Source organism: Thamnophis sirtalis, unplaced genomic scaffold (genome assembly GCF_051295495.1).
Source record: "Thamnophis sirtalis isolate CommonGarterSnake01/CBP01778 unplaced genomic scaffold, rThaSir2_p1.2 scaffold_2, whole genome shotgun sequence".
NCBI classification, from domain to species: Eukaryota; Metazoa; Chordata; class Lepidosauria; order Squamata; family Natricidae; genus Thamnophis; species Thamnophis sirtalis.
Genome location: NW_028261382.1, coordinates 86915594 through 86934826, shown reverse-complemented (window position 1 = coordinate 86934826; position 19233 = coordinate 86915594). Strand labels below are relative to the sequence as shown.

The window sequence follows — 19233 nt, the reverse complement described above, 5'->3', positions numbered from 1 at the left end:
GTTGTATATTTTTTGTGCTGTTGTTTAGTAGAAAACAAAACAACAGAAAAATTGGCAGGAAATCTCAATATATTAAATGCCTCCCCCACATATCAAACCCTAAAATAGAAAAGAAAAGCAGTCCCGATTCTGAAACATTTTCCATGCTTATTCTGAAGGTATCATTGTACCACAGTGATCTTCCTGCATTGGCCAAGAAAGGAAGGAAGGAAGGAAGGAAGGAAGGAAGGAAGGAAGGAAGGAAGGAAGGAAGGAAGGAAGGAAGGAAGGAAGGAAGGAAAGCCTTTGTCATCAAAGATCATCCTGAGCCGAGGTGGCGCAGTGGTTAAATGCAGCACTGCAGGCTACTTCAGCTAACTGCAGTTCAGCAGTTCGGCTGTTCAAATCCCACCAGGCTCAAGGTTGACTCAGCCTTCCATCCTTCCGAGGTGGGTAAAATGAGGACCCGGATTGTTGTTGGGGGCAATACGCTGACTCTGTAAACCGCTTAGAGAGGGCTGAAAGCTCTATGAAGCAGTATATAAGTCTAACTGCTATTGCTATTGCTATCCTGCATTGACAGTCCTAACCAGCATTTTGAATTATGTCAATCAATCAATCAATCAATCAGAATTGAGCTGGAGGTCCTTGGGGGTCTTCTAGTCCAATCCCTTGTTCAAGCAGGAGACCCTATACCATTTTAGATAAATGGTTGCCCGATGTCTTAAAAACTTCCAGTGTTGGAGCATTCACAACTTCTGAATGCAAGCTGTTCAACTGATTAATTGTTCTCACTGCCAGGAAATTTCTCCTTAGTTCCAAGTTGCTTCTCTCCTTGATTAATTTCCATCCATTGTCTGTTGTTATGCTTACAGATGCTTTGGAAAATAAGTTGACCCCCTCCTCTTTGTGGCAACCTCTCAAATACTGGGATACTGCTATCATGTCACCCCCTAGTCCTTCTTTTCTCTAACAAGGAGACCAGTCTCCTAAAACCTGCCCTCATCTGTAGTTTGAGTGCTGTATTTTCATCCAGCTGAAGTTTTTGAAAACTTTTCAAAAGTAGCCTTGTGCATGGCAACTGATCCATTAAGAAGTTCCCTATTCAGACATTGGGGGGGAAAAAACTATAAGCAATTTACTGCATCCCGATTCTCAATCTCTTGAAACATTTTAATCAGTGAAGGACTAAGCAGTTGTTCCACTATTTACTACCGTTTCAAGGTTTAACATTAGGTGTCACAGGAACCAGCTAAGATAGATGTGATCCTCCACCATCCCACAACAGGAAGCACTACAGAATGTGGATGCATGTATAAATCAGGGACTGATAACTGAGCAGTGGAAAAAAAAGGGAATCTGCTGGAAGATTTTTGGAGAGGAATCAAAGCCATTTCATTTCCTTATCTATGAGCTCTGGGAAATTCCAAGCAACCTTTTGGATGTGAAAACCAAGGAAGTTAAATAATCTCTTTTAAAATTAAAATTCTTCTCTGAAACTAAGGCTTCAAACTGCCCATCTCATAAAATGGAAATCAAGCTGGGAGAGAAACTGAAGGACAAGAAGCAAGAAACCAGTGACCTTCCAGTCGTAAAACTTTCATGAACTTGTTATTCAGAATCTGAATTTTTTGGGGGGAAAAGTCGATTTCTACTATTGAATGAACATGTTTTGTTTCTCTGTAATTAAGCAAAACCAAATAAGGAAGGAGGGGGGGGAATGTTGGCTAAATCGATAACGCCTTCAAGTCAGGCTCAACTCTTTCTCACCTCTTGAACACACCGATATCATTTTTATAGCTTCAATATGTAAATAATTCTCCATTCTTTCTTCCAGAATACATTTTAATTGCCCCCATCTAGCCTGCAGCCCTGGAAATTGCTGGTTGAATTCTATCCAAATCCCGATCAGGTCCAACCTTGCTTAGCTTCAAATTTAGAAAAGGTCACCCAGGTGCTGCGGTTTGCTGAGATGTGTGATTTATGGCTATTATATTGCAGGTAGTCCTTGACTTATAACTACAATTGAGCCCAACATTGGAGCCGTGGTGGGGCAATGGTTAGAATGCGGTAATGCAGGCTACTTCTGCTGACTTTTAACTGCATCAGCTCAGCAGTTCAATTCTCACTGGCTCTGGGTGGACTCAGCCTTCCTTCTTTCCGAGTTGGGTAAAATGAGGACCCAGGTTGTTGGTGACTCTGTAAACCGCTTAGAGAGGGCTGTAAAACACTGCAAAGCAGTATATAAGTCTAAGTGCTATTGCTATCTCTGTTGCTAAGTGAGACATTTGTTAACTGAATTTTTCCCCATTTGATGACCTTGCTTGCCACAATTGTTAAACGAATCACTGCAGTTGTTAAGTTAGTGACAGGGTATTCTGACCTAGGCTTCCCCAAAAAGCACGAGGCAACGTCGTGGTCCCAACAAAACCCCTTTTATTAAACGAATATGAATTCCTCTCATTCACATTCAGCAAGGCCTGACAAGCAGTCTTTCAAAAGAATATTTATGACTACAGACCTTATCTACCTTGGAAAGCTGCCATGCAAACATTTTCCAAATGAGGTGCTGTGCAAGGAAAGACTGGGCACAGAGTTTCTGAGATTCATGGAGAGATCTTGTTCTGACCCCCCTCATCCCACACCAACACACACTCCGAGCCAAAGATAAGTTACAGCATTTAATTAACAGACAGACAGGTCCTTGGCAGCAAACCGGCACAGACAAGCTTGGGCAGCAATCCAGCACAGATAAGGCTTGGCAGCAATCCAGACTGCCAAGCTCACAATAATGTTTTCCGACATTAGTTCCTACGTTGACTTCTGCAAAAGGGGTGTGTGCACAAGTAGTCCTTTTATAGTCTGTAGAGGAGCCTAATGACCACCAGCTGAGTGCAATTACCTCCTGTACTTGCGCAACTGTTCCTGATGCCTATTAGCTCTTCGGTGCCAGGCATCCAGGAACAACTCTCTGCTGGCATCTGGCTCACTCTCCCTTGTCTCCTCCCCACTGGTCCAAGGCTCAGGTGCCTCCTGGTGGCCAACCAGCCTCTCTGCGCCCTGCTCAGAGTCGGAACCCTGTCCAGGGTCCTCCACATCCTCCAGAGCTAGCTCATAGGACCCCTCGCTGTTGGAGTCTGGTGGCAGCTCCAATGGCTCCTGCTGGGCCACAACAGATCTTCACACTCCTGAAATGAATCTAACAATCAAACAAATGAATTGTTTCCTGATATGGGAGGGGAGACAGAGGTCATCTAAACTGGTGTCAGCCTTGCCAGGCAGACCAGGCAGGAAAAATGAGCTGATATAACCTAATTCTATTTTATTTGTAAATCAAAATGAATAGTCTTACAAATCTGAAAATTGTTAAGTACAATTCTCCTTGTCTATGGAGATTCTCAGTCATCCCCAGTCATGGTTGTTCCAAAGGAAAAAAAAACTGGTTGAACTGAAGAAGCTTCTTGGATGAGAAACGAAACGTCTCCAAGGAAAAAGACAGAAAGTCCAGTTGCCATTTGAAAAAGCACCTTTGGTACAGTTCTCTTGGCATCTCCTTAACAGCCCAAGAAACTAGAAGGGTCCTTTCTGACCCTCTTGCCCACTCCTCTTGCAGGCGACATGTGTCTTATCTGATCGTTCCTTTGGCAGCATCTCTTCCTTCGGAAAATTATGATAATGTCTGCAGTTCATTGGACAGATTGCACTGCATCTCCTTCTAATTCACTTTTGTCAACTAGAATGGAAATTAGCTTTCTGGTCTTTCGTATGACAGAAAGGGAGTTAAAACACTACAGCACGCGCATTGCATTCAGAGCGTGATTGATCCCGTCAGCTATATCTCTGATTAAAAGAATCACCAGTGACAGGAAAGACCTTGAAGGGTTTTTTTTTTCCAGTTAAAGTAAATCATCAGTAAGCATCTGGCATATTACAGAAGACTGGATGTTAATAGACATCAGTCCTGGTCAGAGTGGCCAGGGCTTGGTGAAGTTAAATTTTGAAATTTTTTGGAAGGTGCTGAGTTCCTTATCCTGGAGAAAAAAGGATGCGAATCATTTACCTGATTGTGTGTAGGATAGTTCAAGGGTCACCAACCTTTCAGACCTCAGAACCATTAAATTCATTTTTAAATTCCATTGACCACTAATACGATCTGCCTAACGACCGGCTGGGTAGGCATGGCTAGGTGATCATGTGATTGGGTGGGCGTGGTCAACTTGAGGTCACTCAGATCAAGGGGCGCCTCACCAGACTCTACTTGCTCCTCCCACCCACTCCTCGCTTGCCCGCCCTGACTCCTTAGAGCCCCAACAGGAAGCAGTTGTTGGACCTAAACAGCCACCATGGGAAAGAGCTAGCAAAACAGCTCAGTTCAAATTGGATCTGACCGAGAAGGAAGCTCGGCAAAAGCACCTCACTGAGGACTAGGAGCATAGGCTTTCCAAGCAGAGGGAAGACCTGTGGGAGTGCAAGGCCAGGTACCAGCACTTGGAGCTCAGTGGGCTGAGATTGTTGGCCAGTTCCAGGTCATGTGTCAGCATTCCAAATATCATGCAGAATTAAATCAGAGTCCAAGGCAGAGCTATCCTTAAAGTCCCAATTTAATAAAACAGACATTTTGGCATCGTACTATGGAATCCCAATTCTGAAGAACTTCCTGGGATTCCACCCAGTTAAAAGTTCATGATCTTGTCCCCATACCCACAATTCCATCATCACATGGTCCAATCTTCTCTTTCCACGCTGGCATCTCCACCCAGCTGGTTCCGGTCAGGTGCCAAAGTGCGGAGACAAAGAATAACCTTGAGCTTCTAGGAAGGAATTTTTTATTTTGAAAACAACACATTCTACTCCTTGCTATTCCCCCCCCCCCCTTAATGAATATGCATACTAAAGATGCAGCTAGAAGAGACAGTGTGGCAGGCCAAAGATTTGTAAAGGAACCACTGCAGGCCTGACACCATGATGTAGTCCCACTGGAACGAGGCCCTCCGGTTCTTTGCCACCAGCGATGCTTCCCTCCAGCCTTCACCCAAAACTGTGCACAAGGACACCCCAAGTTGGTATTTCTCCTCCCCCCCTCCAACCCACACAAAAAGACCCCGAAGAGGGAGACTCTCTGCAGCAACACAAACATTCATTGCACATATCCGGCCCAGGGGTCATAGTTTGAGGATCCCTGATTTGGTGCAATACAAAAAAAAAATGCTCATATTTTTTCCTGCGGAGCATCAAACTTTTCTCGTGGACCACCAGTGGTCCACCGACCACCAGTTGAGGACTGCTAATATAGCTTATCAGTTCAGCAAGTTGGCTAAATTCTTAAGCCCATCTCGGGTTCTTCGCGTCAGTTTTGGTTTCACGGAGAATCCACATTTTCTCCCTTCTGAACAGTTTCCCGGCACAATTTTTCTGCCAGGGAAGAAAGTTGACCCATGATTGGGCCATTCCTATGCTAAAGACCACTTAGTAGTGATGATGGCAATGTAAGTAATAACCGATTGCTGGCACATGGTGCTTCTGCGGCTATGCAAGATCTGGGAACCGTGACCTCAAGGGACGTGTTGCTTAACTAATATTGTAAGCATTTTACTACATTGCCACGTCCAGTTCCCTCCAAAGGCATCCATTTTGACAAAGCTCTTGGGTTGTAGGCATAAATATTTAATAAGCAATATATCTGTATTTTATTGCTCATTACCAGCAAGATTATTTCAGTATATTACACTTAGGTATGAATATTTATGGTGTATTACTCGGCGCAAAGTTAAATGGCTTATTGACACTCTATTAATGCCTAGTAAGCATACTCGTTTTCCCCTCCTCCTTCTTCTCTTCCTCCTCCCTTCTTCTAAAGTGTTGAAGGACAAAACAAATATTTTAAAAAGTAGACAAAATCCTAGCACTTTTTCTCTCTCCCTCCCTCTCTAGTTGTAGAATAGGAATGAAGCAAAGGTCAATGCAGGGCATTTAGCAGAGAGAGATTTGAGGATTATCCCAAACAGATATGAAAATTTTTCACAAATGTTTACGTTAAATATCATAGGTTACTGTGAACAGGAATAAGTCTTTTGGGGTATCTCTTTCAGCCTCAATAGTGTGGAATAGAAGGCAAATTGGTGTTCCAAAAGTTACAAAAACAGGCCAAAATCTGCTTCTCAAACTAACTCAATCCAAGGCTTCCAGAAAACCTATCACTGTAGCCTGAAAACCAAGGGCTTCTTGTATAAAAATGGTATTTGTTGCCATAGTGCCATTGAATGTGGAAGTTTCATCTATTTATTTGGCTAACAGTTGTTAGGTCTCTCTACACAGATCTGTGAGACAGTGGAGAACAAGGGGGCCTGCTCCAGTGCTGGGTTTCAAAAATTTTTTGAACCTACTCTGTGGGTGTGGCCTCCTTTGTGGGAGTGGCTTGCCGGCCATGTGTTTTCTTTCTTTCTTTCTTTCTTTCTTTCTTTCTTTCTTTCTTTCTTTCTTTCTTTCTTTCTTTCTCTCTCTCTCTCTCTCTCTCTCTCTCTCTCTATCTCTATCTCTATCTCTATCTCTCTTTCTTTCCTTTTGTCTCTCTGTCCCTTTTTCCTTTTTTCTTTCATCTCTCTCTCACTTTTTCTTTCTTTTTTCTTTTTTTCTTTATTTCTCTTTCTCTGTGTGAGTCTGTGTGTGTGTGTGTGTGTGTGTGTGTGTGTGTGTGTGTGTGTGTGTCAGTGGTGGGTTTCAAAATTTTTTGGAACCTCTTCTGTAGGTGTGGCCTGCTTTCTGGTGGAACTTCTTCTAACCAGTTTGGTAGATTTGACGAACCGGTTCTACCGAACTGGTGCGAACTGGTAGGAACCCACCTCTGGCCTGCTCCATGGGGTTGTGAAGAGTTGGACATGACTTAGTGGCTGAACAATAACAAATCCTCAATGAATTTATTTAGCTCTCTTTCAAAAGAATCTAAACTATGAGTCCCACCACACCTCATGTTGCAGAGAAAGGCTTTCTTTCTTTTACTGATTCTAAATCTTCTGCCGTTCCTTGGGTGACCTGTAAACCCAACTATTAGAAGGTGCCTGTGGTTTTTGGTGTTGAGATTATAGGCAATTTTCCAAGAAGAAAATTTCTTCTGCCTTTTCTCGAAACCCTTTTTCATGAAACCTTTCTTGCCTCATCTTTTTTGGTGATCCAGGCAAAAATATGCTCTCTGCTATTATTACCTGCATCCTTACATTTCGTGTTAGCCCAGCTCTCCAGTGCTCAGCTTATCAGCTTGGTGTTCCTACCACATTATTTAGCCAAGAAAATGTTGCAGTGTAGTAATATTTCAGGTCAAATGACGGTATGGGTAAAGGAGTTGTAAGTAGCACGCAACAACTGTTTGAGAGAGGGCTAAATAATGACAAAGCTCGGGAGCGTCTTTAAAAATAAGTAGTCTTCTACTTTGCAACTGATAGTTAAGGTGAGAATGTGCTTCAACTGTCTGGCACAATGGAATCTTTCATGTTTCAGTTTTCTAATTGGCACTTTTTGACACTTTTGACAGTATAGAGCCAAGGTGGCGCAGTGGTTAAATGCAGCACTGCAGGCCACTTCAGCTGACTGCAGTTCTGCAGTTCGGCTGTTAAATCTCACCGGCTCAGGGTTGACTCAGCCTTCCATCCTTCCGAGGTGGGTGAAATGAGGACCCGGATTGTTGTTGGGGGCAATATGCTGACTCTGTAAACCGCTTAGAGAGGGCTGAAAGCCCTATGAAGCGGTATACAAGTCTAACTGCTATTGCTATTGCTATTGCTATTGTTTGATTGTGTAACATCAAGTTGGTGTCAACTCCCAGCAGTCGTATGGCAAGAGTTTCTCAAGGAGGACTCTGTTCCCTACCTGGTTCTTGATATCTTCCAATGGTGGCCTCAACTCTGTTGTTCCTGAGTCCATTCTTTTTCTCAACTTGAGCAAGCTGGCTGGGAAATTCTGGGAGTCCACACATCGTAAAGTTGCTGAGGCTGAAAAACATCGCTTTAGACACTTGCTGCTAATTCCAGCCAAGTAGCTTGGCCTCCTCTCTCTTCCTATTTTCAGGGGATCATTTCCCCAGTGGCCGGGGGATCAGTACATGGATGAATAGTCATGTGCGTGTCCAAAGCACAAGTCGAACCCTCCGGAATCATAAAGTCAGGCGATATGAAATGTTGTTTTTTTGCCGTTGCTCTTTTGCTGGCTGCAGCTACTCTGGTGTGTTTTACAAGTCCAGGAAATCTCTGCAATGCCATAAATAGCCTCTGACAGGCAGTTGTGCAATAAAGCTTTGACATTTCCCTGTAATGGTTATAAAATGCTGCATTATTTTGGCAAGCAGCGGCTGATTAAGAAACAACTCAGAGAAGGAATAATTAGTTGTGCAGTGGTAAATACATGAGGCAGCCTAAGGGGTAGTGAATTTGTGGGGTGCTTAATAATTCAGATGAAGCAGAAAGAGACTGAGGGAAAAGGCCCAGAATTCATCTGTGAAAACCTGCCTGCCTTTGTTTATTCCGCAGATTGTCATGAGATGCTGGCCCTTCTAAATCTTGACGATGGCACTTTCCTTTTTAATGTCTTCCATATTTCTTCAATTGCCTTCCAAATTAACCCATTCGCAATACATTGTTTTGGAAACAGATTTAGAGCAAAGATGCAGGCAACCCATCATCGATTTATGAGGAGGCTTGGTGGCCATCTCAAAAGGAGGCGCCCAATTTTTTCCTCGCTCATCACTGCTAGGGAGCTAAGACTCTTACAACCAGGGGTGGGTTCCTGCCAGTTCTAACCTCTTCTGTAGAAGAGGTTCCACAAATCTAGAGTGCCATTTAGAACCGGTTCCAGCTCCCTCCCCCCGCCCATCTGCACATCATCAAGATGAAGAGCGAGAGGAGGAATTCTGGGAGTTGAAGTCCACAAGTCTTAAAGCTGCCAAGTTTGAACACCCCTGGGTTTTTTTTCTAAAGGGTTAGGAGTGCAAGGGTCTTGCAACTTGACAGCTTTAAGACTTGCACACTTCAATGCCAGAGTTCCTGAGCCAACATGATTGGAGGGGGAATTCTGGGAGTTGAAGTCCACAAGTCTTAAAGCTGTTAAGTTTGAACACCCCTGGTTTTTTTCTAAAGGGTTAGGGGTGCAAGGGTCTTGTAACTTGACATCTTTAAGACTTGCATGCTTCAAAGGCCAGAGTTTCTGAGCCAACATTTTGGTTGCTAAGCAAGAGCATTGTTAAGTGAGTTTCATCATATTTTACAAGTTGCCCACGCCCACCCAGTCACATGACTGACAAGCCACTCCCACTTGGTCACATGGATGGCAAGCCCCTCCCACCTGGTCACATGGCCAGTAAGCCACTTCCCACCAACTGGTGTGTGTGTGTGTGTGCGCGCACATGCACGCACATGCATGCATGAGAAACCTTCAAATCTAACTCCTACTGCAAAATAGCGAGGAAACTTCTCTTGCTTTGCAGATCCCTCCCATCTACCCTATTGGCTAAGAGGGGAAAAAATTAAGAATGGAGATTGCTTTTGAAAATTTGGGAGAAAATAATACAGCATCACCTATTCCTTGGAGCCGAAGAAGCTTCTTGGATGAGAAGCCAAAGATCTTCAAAGAAAAAAACAGAAAGTCCAGTTGCCTCTTGAAAAAGCACCATTGGGACTCTCATTTTTTTGCTCTAAGTGCTACCTTTCTAGCATTCTTACCCTTAATTTAGACAGTGCTGTTTTATAAATGTTGCTTTAGTAATAAAATTAATCTGCATGAGGACTATATTCCATCGATCTATTGGCAGTCCCATTCTTGCCCCAATATGTACATTCTGACTGGGCCCACTGGTACTATTATCCCTTTTGTAATATGGGTTTTCTCATCCCCTTCCTTTGTGGAATGCCAAACATTGTGTGCCCCAAAGTGATGGTATTTGCAGCTTTGAGAGTGAAATGTTGCTAGGGTAAGATGTACACTACTTAAATAAGAAGGAGGATGGCCCTTGATACAGATCGAAACAGACTAAAAGGGATTCAGATGGGCTCCTGAATGAAATCAAAATTGCCTGCAAAATTGACTAGAGACTAGAGATTGAGAGTGGGTGGAGATGTCCTTATCTCTGCTTCCAAAGCGGTTGGCAATCAGGAAAGAATTGCTTTCTCTTCTTGAATTGTTTGACATCTTTCTTAGATGGCAGGATTGAAAGGATCATGTTTGGAGCCTAAGCATATTCTCAAATGCACCGTTGGATTGCAGAATCCAGTCTCAGTCAGTCACTGGGACCAAAGGTTTATTCTTCCAAGCTTTTTGGCTCATTTTGGAGCCCATCATCAGGGATATTCTCTCTCCAGAATATGTGCACTGGGCTCTTCTACACATTATATTTATATGGTGCCTGGTTGTGTGTGGCTTTTAGTTGTTAATTAGGGTGTTGATGGCCAGCTGTTAAATCATTAGTTGTTGTTTTCTTGTGCTGCTGCACCCTTGGCTCCTAAGTACTTGATAAACTGGTGGTAAATCAGCACTCCTGTTGACTGACAAGAGTCATTTCTCTGGCTATTTTTGTCCCTGCTCAGCCAACAATCTTGGTAGCTGTGAAATTGAATGCATGTCCTTGTTCCTTTCAATGTGAAGCTAACAATCAGTTCTGGTCTCCTCGTCTAATCATTTGCTCATATTCTTACAATCTGGTAGTTAACCTCCCCATCTCTCTGCCATAGACACAGGGGCAACCCACGCAGGGAATCCAGAAGATTATACTATTCCCACCTCTAAATGATCATCGTAGTCCATGAAGACCATTGAGGACCATATCCCTCCCTACTTTGCTTGCCATAATGAAATAAATGTGTGCCTTGAGTTCATTGAGTTATAACCAATGCAGATATATGCTTCTCTTCCCCATGTACTTATGGGACAGCAATTAAGGTTTGGAATTCTATAGGCATGCAAGTTTGCCTTGGGGAAGGCAATTGCCAGGCTCTATTCAGATTTCTTTGCAAGCCACATTTGCTTTGGGGAAAAAAAATGTCCAGGGAGATTACGCTTGCTTAGGAAAACTGCCATATTGCACTTGGCAAAGGTGAGGCGTATTTTGCTTGCAAACTCTTGTGCATCCCTTTAGGCCATATGGCAAAGCTGGCCCTATTGGGGCATGCAGCAGATAGCAAAGGGAGCAGCTGTTAAGCCGAGTGTTGTTTCCGGCGTGGGAGTTGTTAGTTCCTGATGCCCTTAAAGCGGAGTCCGGATAACAGTGAGGAAATGAGGTGGAGGGAGGTATGAAATACCACAGCGATGGAAAGCATTGAGGTCAGCTCTTTGCAATAGGACAGGAAGGCTTGTTTTGGGGAAGAGAGATTTGGAAAACAGGGCTTTGAAGGAGATGATCCACATTTTGCTTTCTCAAAATGAATAATTTGCTGACTTTTTGGATTATTGGAGACACCTATCGGTATAAACTCCCCCCCCCCTCGCACCATGCAGTACTTTTTAAAGGAAGCTTCCCGCTGTCTTATTTGAGACATTATTCCTGAAGGACACAAAGCAGGATTATCTTCCTGTGTTTCCTGGGCTCCCAGTCTCTCTGCTGCTAGCCTTATCCTTTCTGAAGGGATCTAAACAGGGGTGGGTTCCTGCCTGTTCTAACCTCTTCTTTAGAAGAGGTTCCACAAATTTACAGTGGTGTTTAGAACTGGTTCCAGCTGCCTCCCTCCGCCCGTCCGCTCATCATCAAGATGAAGAGCGAGAGGAGGAATTCTGGGAGTTGAAGTCCACAAGTCTTAAAGCTATCAAGTTTGAACACCCATGGTTTTTTTCCCTAAAGGGTTAGGGATGCAAGGGTCTTATAACTTGACAGCTTTAAGACTTGCACACTTCAATGCCAGAGTTCCTGAGCCAACATGACTGGAGGAAGAATTCTGGGAGTTGAAGTCCACAAGTCTTAAAGCTGTCAAGTTTGAACACCCCTGGGGTTTTTTCTAAAGGGTTAGGGGTGCAAGGGTCTTGTAACTTGACAGCTTTAAGACTTGCACACTTCAATGCCAGAGTTTCTGTGCCAACATTTTGGTTGCTAAGCAAGAGCGTTGTTAAGTGAGTTTCACAACATTTTACAAATTGGCCATGCCCACCCTGTCACATGGCTGGCCAGCCACTCCCATTCAGTCACAGGGCCAGCAAGCCACTCCCACAAAGAAGGCCACACCTACAGAAGAGGTTCCAATTTTTTTTGAAACCTACCACTGGATCTAAAGGGGCTTTTTCAAAAGGCAAGTGGACTTTCTGTGGTTTTTTTTTCTCTTGAAGACATTTTGCTTGTCATCCAGGAAGCATCTTCAGTTCTGACTGAATGGTGGAGAATGCTTCTTGGATGAGAAGTGAAATATCTTCAACAGAAAAAACAAAAAACAAAGAAAAGTCCTGTTGAAAAAGTATCTTTGGGACAACCACGACCAGGATGACTGAAAATCTCCACAGATTCTTCTGAAGGGCATTCACAGCCTTCCTTTTTCTTACAGTCTTAAGAGATGACTTCCGGCAGGCTCCCAGTGATGTGGTGGTAGCAGCTGGGGAGCCAGCAGTGATGGAGTGCATCCCACCAAGAGGCCACCCGGAGCCCACCATATCCTGGAAGAAGAACAGCATCCGCATCAGTGATAAGGAGGAGCGCATCACGGTGAGATCGAGCATCTCTGCTTTTTGTGCACACATTGCAAATTGGGATTGAAAAACTCAGAAAATGCCTTGGGCTGGAACTTCTAGGCAAGGATAAACAATGTCCGGTCAATAGGCTAAGTTGACTTGTTCATCTTCTGGTCAAAGTCACCATTCCTGAGCTATCATTCTTCTCAATCAATTAAATTCCCACCAAAGTAGTTTAGTTTAGTTTTAGTTTTATTATTATTTATAGGCCGCCCTTTTCCCTGAGGGGACTCAGGGCGGCTTACAAAATATAGGGAAGGGGGTACAAAACAGTAAACATGAAACAATACATGAGTAAAATAGTACACAACATTCATTCATCATTCGGGTGGGGACAGATTACGATCTTTATCCCCAGGCCTGACGGGATAGCCAGGACTTGAGGGCTGTGCGGAAGGTCTGGACGGTGGTGAGGGTACGAATCTCCACGGGAAGATCGTTCCAAAGGGTCGGAGCTACTACTGAAAAGGCTCTCCTCCGTGTAGCATGTAAACTGCTCACTAGAGGATCAATAGTCTTCTGTCATCCACATACGAGATGAAGCAACAGGTGCAGAGGTGGGTTCCTACCAGTTCACACCAGTTCGGTAGAACCAGTTCATCAAATCTACCGAACTGGTTAGAAGAGGTTCCACCAGTGGACCCGGAAAGCAGGCCACACCTACAGAAGAGGTTCCAAAAAATGTTGAAACCCACCACTGCTACACGCACAGACAGACTGACTGACTGACTGACTGACTGACTGACACACAGAGAGAGAGAAAGAGAAAGAAAGGAAGAAATAAATAAATAAAAAAAGAAAAAAGAAAGAAAAAGAGTGAGAGAGAGAAGAAAGAAAAAAGAAAAAAGGGACAGAGAGACAAAAGGAAGGAAAGAGAGAGAGAGAGAGAGAAAAAGAGAAAACACATGGCTGGCAAGCCACTCCCACTAGGTCACATGGCCAGCAAGCCACTCCCACAAAGGAGGACACACCCACAGAGTAAGTTCCAAATTTTTTTGAAACCCACCACTGAACAGGTGCCATGAAAACAATATTTTTCTAGGCTCTTGCTATGTTATCTTTCATTCTCTTTTCCTCACGTGGAAAGGAATAGTAAACAAAGAATAAAGGGACAGGTATGGAGAAGGCGAAGCCTCAATTTGTCCCTGGAGGTATTAATCCAAGTTTGCCATCATGGTTTCCCTTTGGGTGGAAAAATAATAAACGTGGAAAGGAAGTCACTATTTCTCAGCCTGCTTTGACACAACAGGCAGGCCACAGAATGACTACCTTTTCCCCAATTAGCATGCTCTGGTCCTTTCCTTCAAACAATGCTATCTTGTTGGGTACGAGAGTTGTGGCTTCTTGGTGGCAGTGCCTTCCCTATAGAAGAGCATTCCTCAGGAAATCCAGATGACCTCAATGCTGTTGGGCTTCTGCAGCACTTCAAAGACCTGGCTGTCTCCCTAGCATTTGGATCAGGAATGTTTTCTTTTGGGGGGTGGAGTTTACTGTTTTAAACTTGGGCGTTTCGTGTTATGGGTTCCCCCCCCCATCTCTGTAGGTCACCCAGAATATATAAATAAATTGCCCAAGATTATGTGATCGTGGCACCAAAAGAGGAGTCCGATCACTAGTAGAAGAGTTGACTAGGTCACTCATGACATGGAAGCAAGGCCAGAGTGCCATTTTCCCATTAAAATCTAGGCCTAGAAAAGGTCTGTGGATGGAGACCCTAGAGCCTTTTCTTGACCTTCTTCTTCTTAGATTCGAGGTGGGAAGCTGATGATGTCCAACACAAGAAAGAGTGATGCTGGAATGTACATCTGTGTGGCCACCAATATGGTAGGCGAACGGGATAGCGAACCTGCTGAACTGGTGGTGTTTGGTACGTAGAAGCAGGGTTCTGGTGAACTCTACTGGAGAAGAGGAACAAAGTGACTTTCCTTGGGTCCAACTAGATGAGAACGTGGGGAAACTATATTTAAAAAAAAAAAGCTTTAAAAGTCGTAGGAATGGAAATGAGGAAAATGGAAGAGAATAAATAATTCTCTTTAGATGTATAGGATTAATCGGCGGGGTTATCACCAAAATTGGGTTTTCAATCATTTTTCAATTTTCTTTTTTTGGGGGGGATTCCCCCCCCCTTTTTAAATCTATCTAGTGGAGTCAGATTTAAAAGATAACTGAGTTGAGTGCTGGGACTGTTGAGACTCACTCAACTCACCTTCTTGATCAAATCAACAAATCCGGTTGATCCGTTGAATTGGGTCCTTTGAGATCGATTGGATGCCCATTTGTGCAAGTCCAAGTCCATTTTCTCTTCCCCCCCCCCCCCCGCAAATGGAACGAATGACTGAAATCAATTTGCTTCAGGGCGTCAAAGGGATGGTTTGAACTGAATTGACTCCACTCATCCCATTGCATTAACGATTTGAATCCCAGTCTTGGGTGATTCACATACTCCTGTGCATTGCTTGCATGAGGGTTAGGGAATTAAATTGAGGTAGCCCCAGACCCATTAGTGATTCACTGTCTCCTACTCAAAATCCCTTTTCCCAGTACTGAAACATGTTTTAGTCATCTCTCTTTCTTTCCCCTAGTCTGAAGCACATCTCCTTTAATTATAGCAGAGAAGGCCAATGAGATCTCGACCCTAGTTCCAAAAGAATATGTCTCTGTATATCCTGTCCTTGTCCTTTGCTTTTGAAACACTTTACGATCCTGACAGAACGGCCCACTTTCATCAAGAGGCCCATCAACCAGGTGGTTCTGGCCGAAGACACTGTGAATTTCCACTGCGAGGTGCAAGGAGATCCAGTTCCCACATCCCGGTGGCGAAAAGAGGAAGGAGAACTTCCTCGAGGGAGGTAAGTGACAACTCCAAGTTCACCCTCCATTGGGGTTCTTCCTGTAGACTGAACTGTGGAGTCCTTGCTCTCTCTGAGCTTGTGGTTTTCTTGCAGACATTTAATTACCCGAGTAGGAAGTATCTTCGGGGCTAGAAGGGAGTGGGGTTTATATACAATGGCTTGTCCTGTTAGTATTAACAGGAGTGTTGTTTTCTTCTTGGTAATTCCTTGATTGGGGTATTGTTTCATTCTGGGTTGTCGGCCTTGTATTAATTCTTTTTTTTTTTTAGTTTGTTTATTTTTTATTTTTCTTATTTCTTTTATTCTTTTTTGTGTAAAATGTGTTTTTATTTTCCATTTTCCATTTTCATACAGTCACATATATACTGTGCATAACCGGGACCATACAACATTAAACAATAAACACAGCAATTCCTCTTGTCAACAATACCCCCCAAAATAGAAACCCAATATAGCTCTTCGACCCTCCATACACCTCTTTCTTTCGCCCCCCTCCAACTTTCCATCTTCCCTCCATCATTCCCCTCTACCCTACTTCCCCTCCCCCTCTACCACTCCTCTCTCCCAGTCCACTCCCTCCCTTCCTTCTCACCCTCCCTCCCTCCAATCCTCTCTCCCGCCCTCTCTACCCCTCTTTCTTCTATCCCACTCCTCCTCCCTTTGGTGTATTTCTACTATATGTCAATATATTCAGCTTGTCCTATTTTTACAGTGAAATTAAAAAGAAACAGTATACCTGTGCAATCGCATTGCATTGAAATCTAACACATACTATATATCCCCCCTCCCCCCCTCCCCCCTAACACCCCACCTCCCTTCCCCCCCCCGACTTCCCAGAGCCCATACACGGTATAGATTTTTAACAAACACAGTCTAAAATATATTAAGACAAAAGAAATTTAAAAAAAGAAGTCGAAGAAGGCCTTGTATTAATTCTGATGTCCATCTCATCTTATGTGGGTGTTGATTACTGGCGAGAGTGTGTTTGGGTCTTTTTGCTTCCTTTTTAGCTTTTCGATTGTCTCTTTTGAGTGGTGTGCAAATGTTGTTTTTTCTCTTTTTGTGCTAAAATCTGTCTTGTCATTTCCCTCCCCTGCAAAAGAGCTTGCTGTTTTTCTATCGTACCATGCCACTGTTTATGCTTTTCTGATTTCCGTTTTCTATCGATGGCTTTTTGAACAGAGCTGAGTAGGGGATGGGTCTTGTTTTGCTGTGTTATCACTCAAACGTTTCTGTCACTCAAAGCCTCCTTGGATGGATGTGGGAATGACTATGGGAAACAGGAGAAAGAACTGCGAACTAGATGACTGTCATGTAAAGGTATCTCAGCCCAGAGAAGTAGAGGTGAAACTCGGCAGGTTCTGACAGGTTCTGGAGAACCGGTAGCAGAAATTTTTAGTTCGGAGAACCGGCAAATATCACCTCTGGCTGGCCCCAGAATGGGGTGGAAATGGAGATTTTGCAATATCCTTCCCCTACGAGGGAATAGGAATTTTGTAGTATCCTTCCCCTGCCACGCCCACCAAGCCACACCCACAGAACCGGTAGTATAAGAAAATTTGAATTTCACCACTGGGTAAAAGGGCTGTGAGAAGCATCTCCAAAAGGAACTCATCTTATTTCCTGAAAAGTAACATTAAAGGAAGGGAGAAATGCGCTCAGCTTTGCAAGATTTTGTTATATAGTAACCTGAGAGTAAAAATAGCAATTACATTAGCAGTAGCACTTCTCTATAATGCCTTATAGTGCTTTACAGCACTTCTGGGCAGTTTGTTGGCAAATTGCCCCCAACAATCTGAATCTTCCTTTTACTGATCTTGGAAGGATGAAAGGCTGAAGTCAATCTTGAACCCCATCACGCTCACACTGCAGGGTTCACCGACAAATGTGCGCCCGACAAATGCACGCCGACAAAACCACCATGACAAAACGGCAATGTTGAAAGCGCACCCACTAAAGCGCGTCAACAAATGTGCGCCGACAAAAGCGCGCCATCGAAAACGTGAAAACAACGGTAACAATGTTAACAACCCTAACCCTCACCCTAACCCTCACCCTAACCCTAACCCTCACCCTCACCCTAACCCTAACCCTCACCCTAACCCTAACCCTAACCCTAACCCTAACCCTAACCCTAATCCTAACCTAAAAACCCTAATCGCGCATTTGTAAGTGAGGTTTTGTCGGCGCACTTTAGTGGCCGCGCTTTCAACATCGCCATATTGTCGCGGAGGTTTTGTCGGCACTCATTTGTTGGGCGCGCATTTGTCAGGTCACGACACTGCAGTACTGCATTCTAACCACTGCACCACAAGGTAGCATTCATGTTCAAGGTTTGTGCTTCTAGCCTGAACTACCTTGAAAGTCTACACTTCCCAAACTCAAGAAGATACAGGAAGAATTCCTTAACAAGGCTCCTGGGGGTTTCATTGGAGAAGTCAGGGAGGCTGTGGATTGCAGGAGAGAAGATTATACAATGAACAAGCGGATCCTCATGAATATCTATGAGCACCATGGAGCTAAGCAAACTTGAGGAACGTCTTCAATAGCAACAGCAATAACAGGCTTATATACCGCTTCATAGTGCTTTACAGCCCTCTCTAAGCGGTTTACAAAGTCAGCCTATTGCCCCCAACAATCTGTGTCCTCATTTTACCAACCTTGGAAGGACGGAAGTTTGAGTCAACCTTGAGCTGGTCAGAAATGAACTCCTGGCAACTAAAATTATTCAATTCTTTTTTTTTCTTCTTTAAAATAAATCAGAAGCAAATTCATCAAACCGAATAGGAATGGATAGGAAAAAAAATGTGGGAGAACTTGTAAGGGTTGTGGTAGATGGCTTTTCCCCCCTCCCTTAGCGCTTCTCAAATAGCTTTGGCGTCCTTCGTTTCCCCGGTTGTAAACGGGAGAGCCATCAGCTCCTTTGCATGTTAAAATGACAAGTGCGAGAAACGACAAGCCGTAGCAATAATGGCTGACAAGCCTTTGCGGATGCGAAGGAAGGCTTCTTTTGCCATGCGGCAGAGTCTGAAAAGGTCAGTCGATTACTGTCAAAGTGTTAGTGTTGAAATGGGACCATTGTTCAGATATCCTTGTCTTGATTCCAGGGTGACAAAGAGCTTAATCCCCTGGATAATCAGGCACGAGGCACAACAGAGCTGACAGTAAATATCATTACAGGCAATTGCACTAGTTGCTGTACAGTTAAAGGCATACATTTTTTCCCCCCTTCTGAATGCACTAATAAGAAGAAGGAACACATTTTTGAAGACTGGGAATGGAGAATAAGTTTAACGGTGAGAAGGAAGAAGAGGTTCCATATATGGGAACACACAAAGTCACTGAACGTGATGAAACCAGATAACACAATATAGAGATACCATGATTTTTCATGCGGATAAGAATTCAAAGGAAGATGATAGTTAAGAAGAATAAATTGTGCAGAAATTTGCTCTCTAGATTTCTTTTTTTTCATTATTCCTTGTAGCAGTGGAATATGTAGCTCACATGTGTACGAAGAAGCACCTCTAGTAGAACATGCTTCTTCCAGTAGAAGAAGCATGTTGGTGGTGCAATGGTTAGAGTTGAGTAATGCAGGCTACTCAGAGGTGGGTTCCGGCAGGCACTACCGTCAATTCACTTGTGGACGTGCTGTGCCGAGGTGGCACAGTGGTTAGAGTGCAGCACTGCAGGCTACTTCAGCTGACTGCTAGTT

The 19233-nt window shown here is 43.8% G+C and overlaps 1 protein-coding gene across 1 annotated transcript in view; it reads left to right on the top strand.

Moving 5' to 3' along the window:
* ROBO3 (roundabout guidance receptor 3) overlaps positions 1 to 19233 on the top strand; it is a 233956-nt gene that overhangs the window by 131826 nt on the left and 82897 nt on the right. Inside the window, exons 3-5 of the mRNA XM_087706316.1 lie at positions 12483 to 12640; positions 14413 to 14533; positions 15377 to 15515. Of these exons, the coding sequence (XP_087562442.1) occupies positions 12483 to 12640; positions 14413 to 14533; positions 15377 to 15515 (418 nt within the window). The remainder of the gene's footprint in view (positions 1 to 12482; positions 12641 to 14412; positions 14534 to 15376; positions 15516 to 19233) is intronic.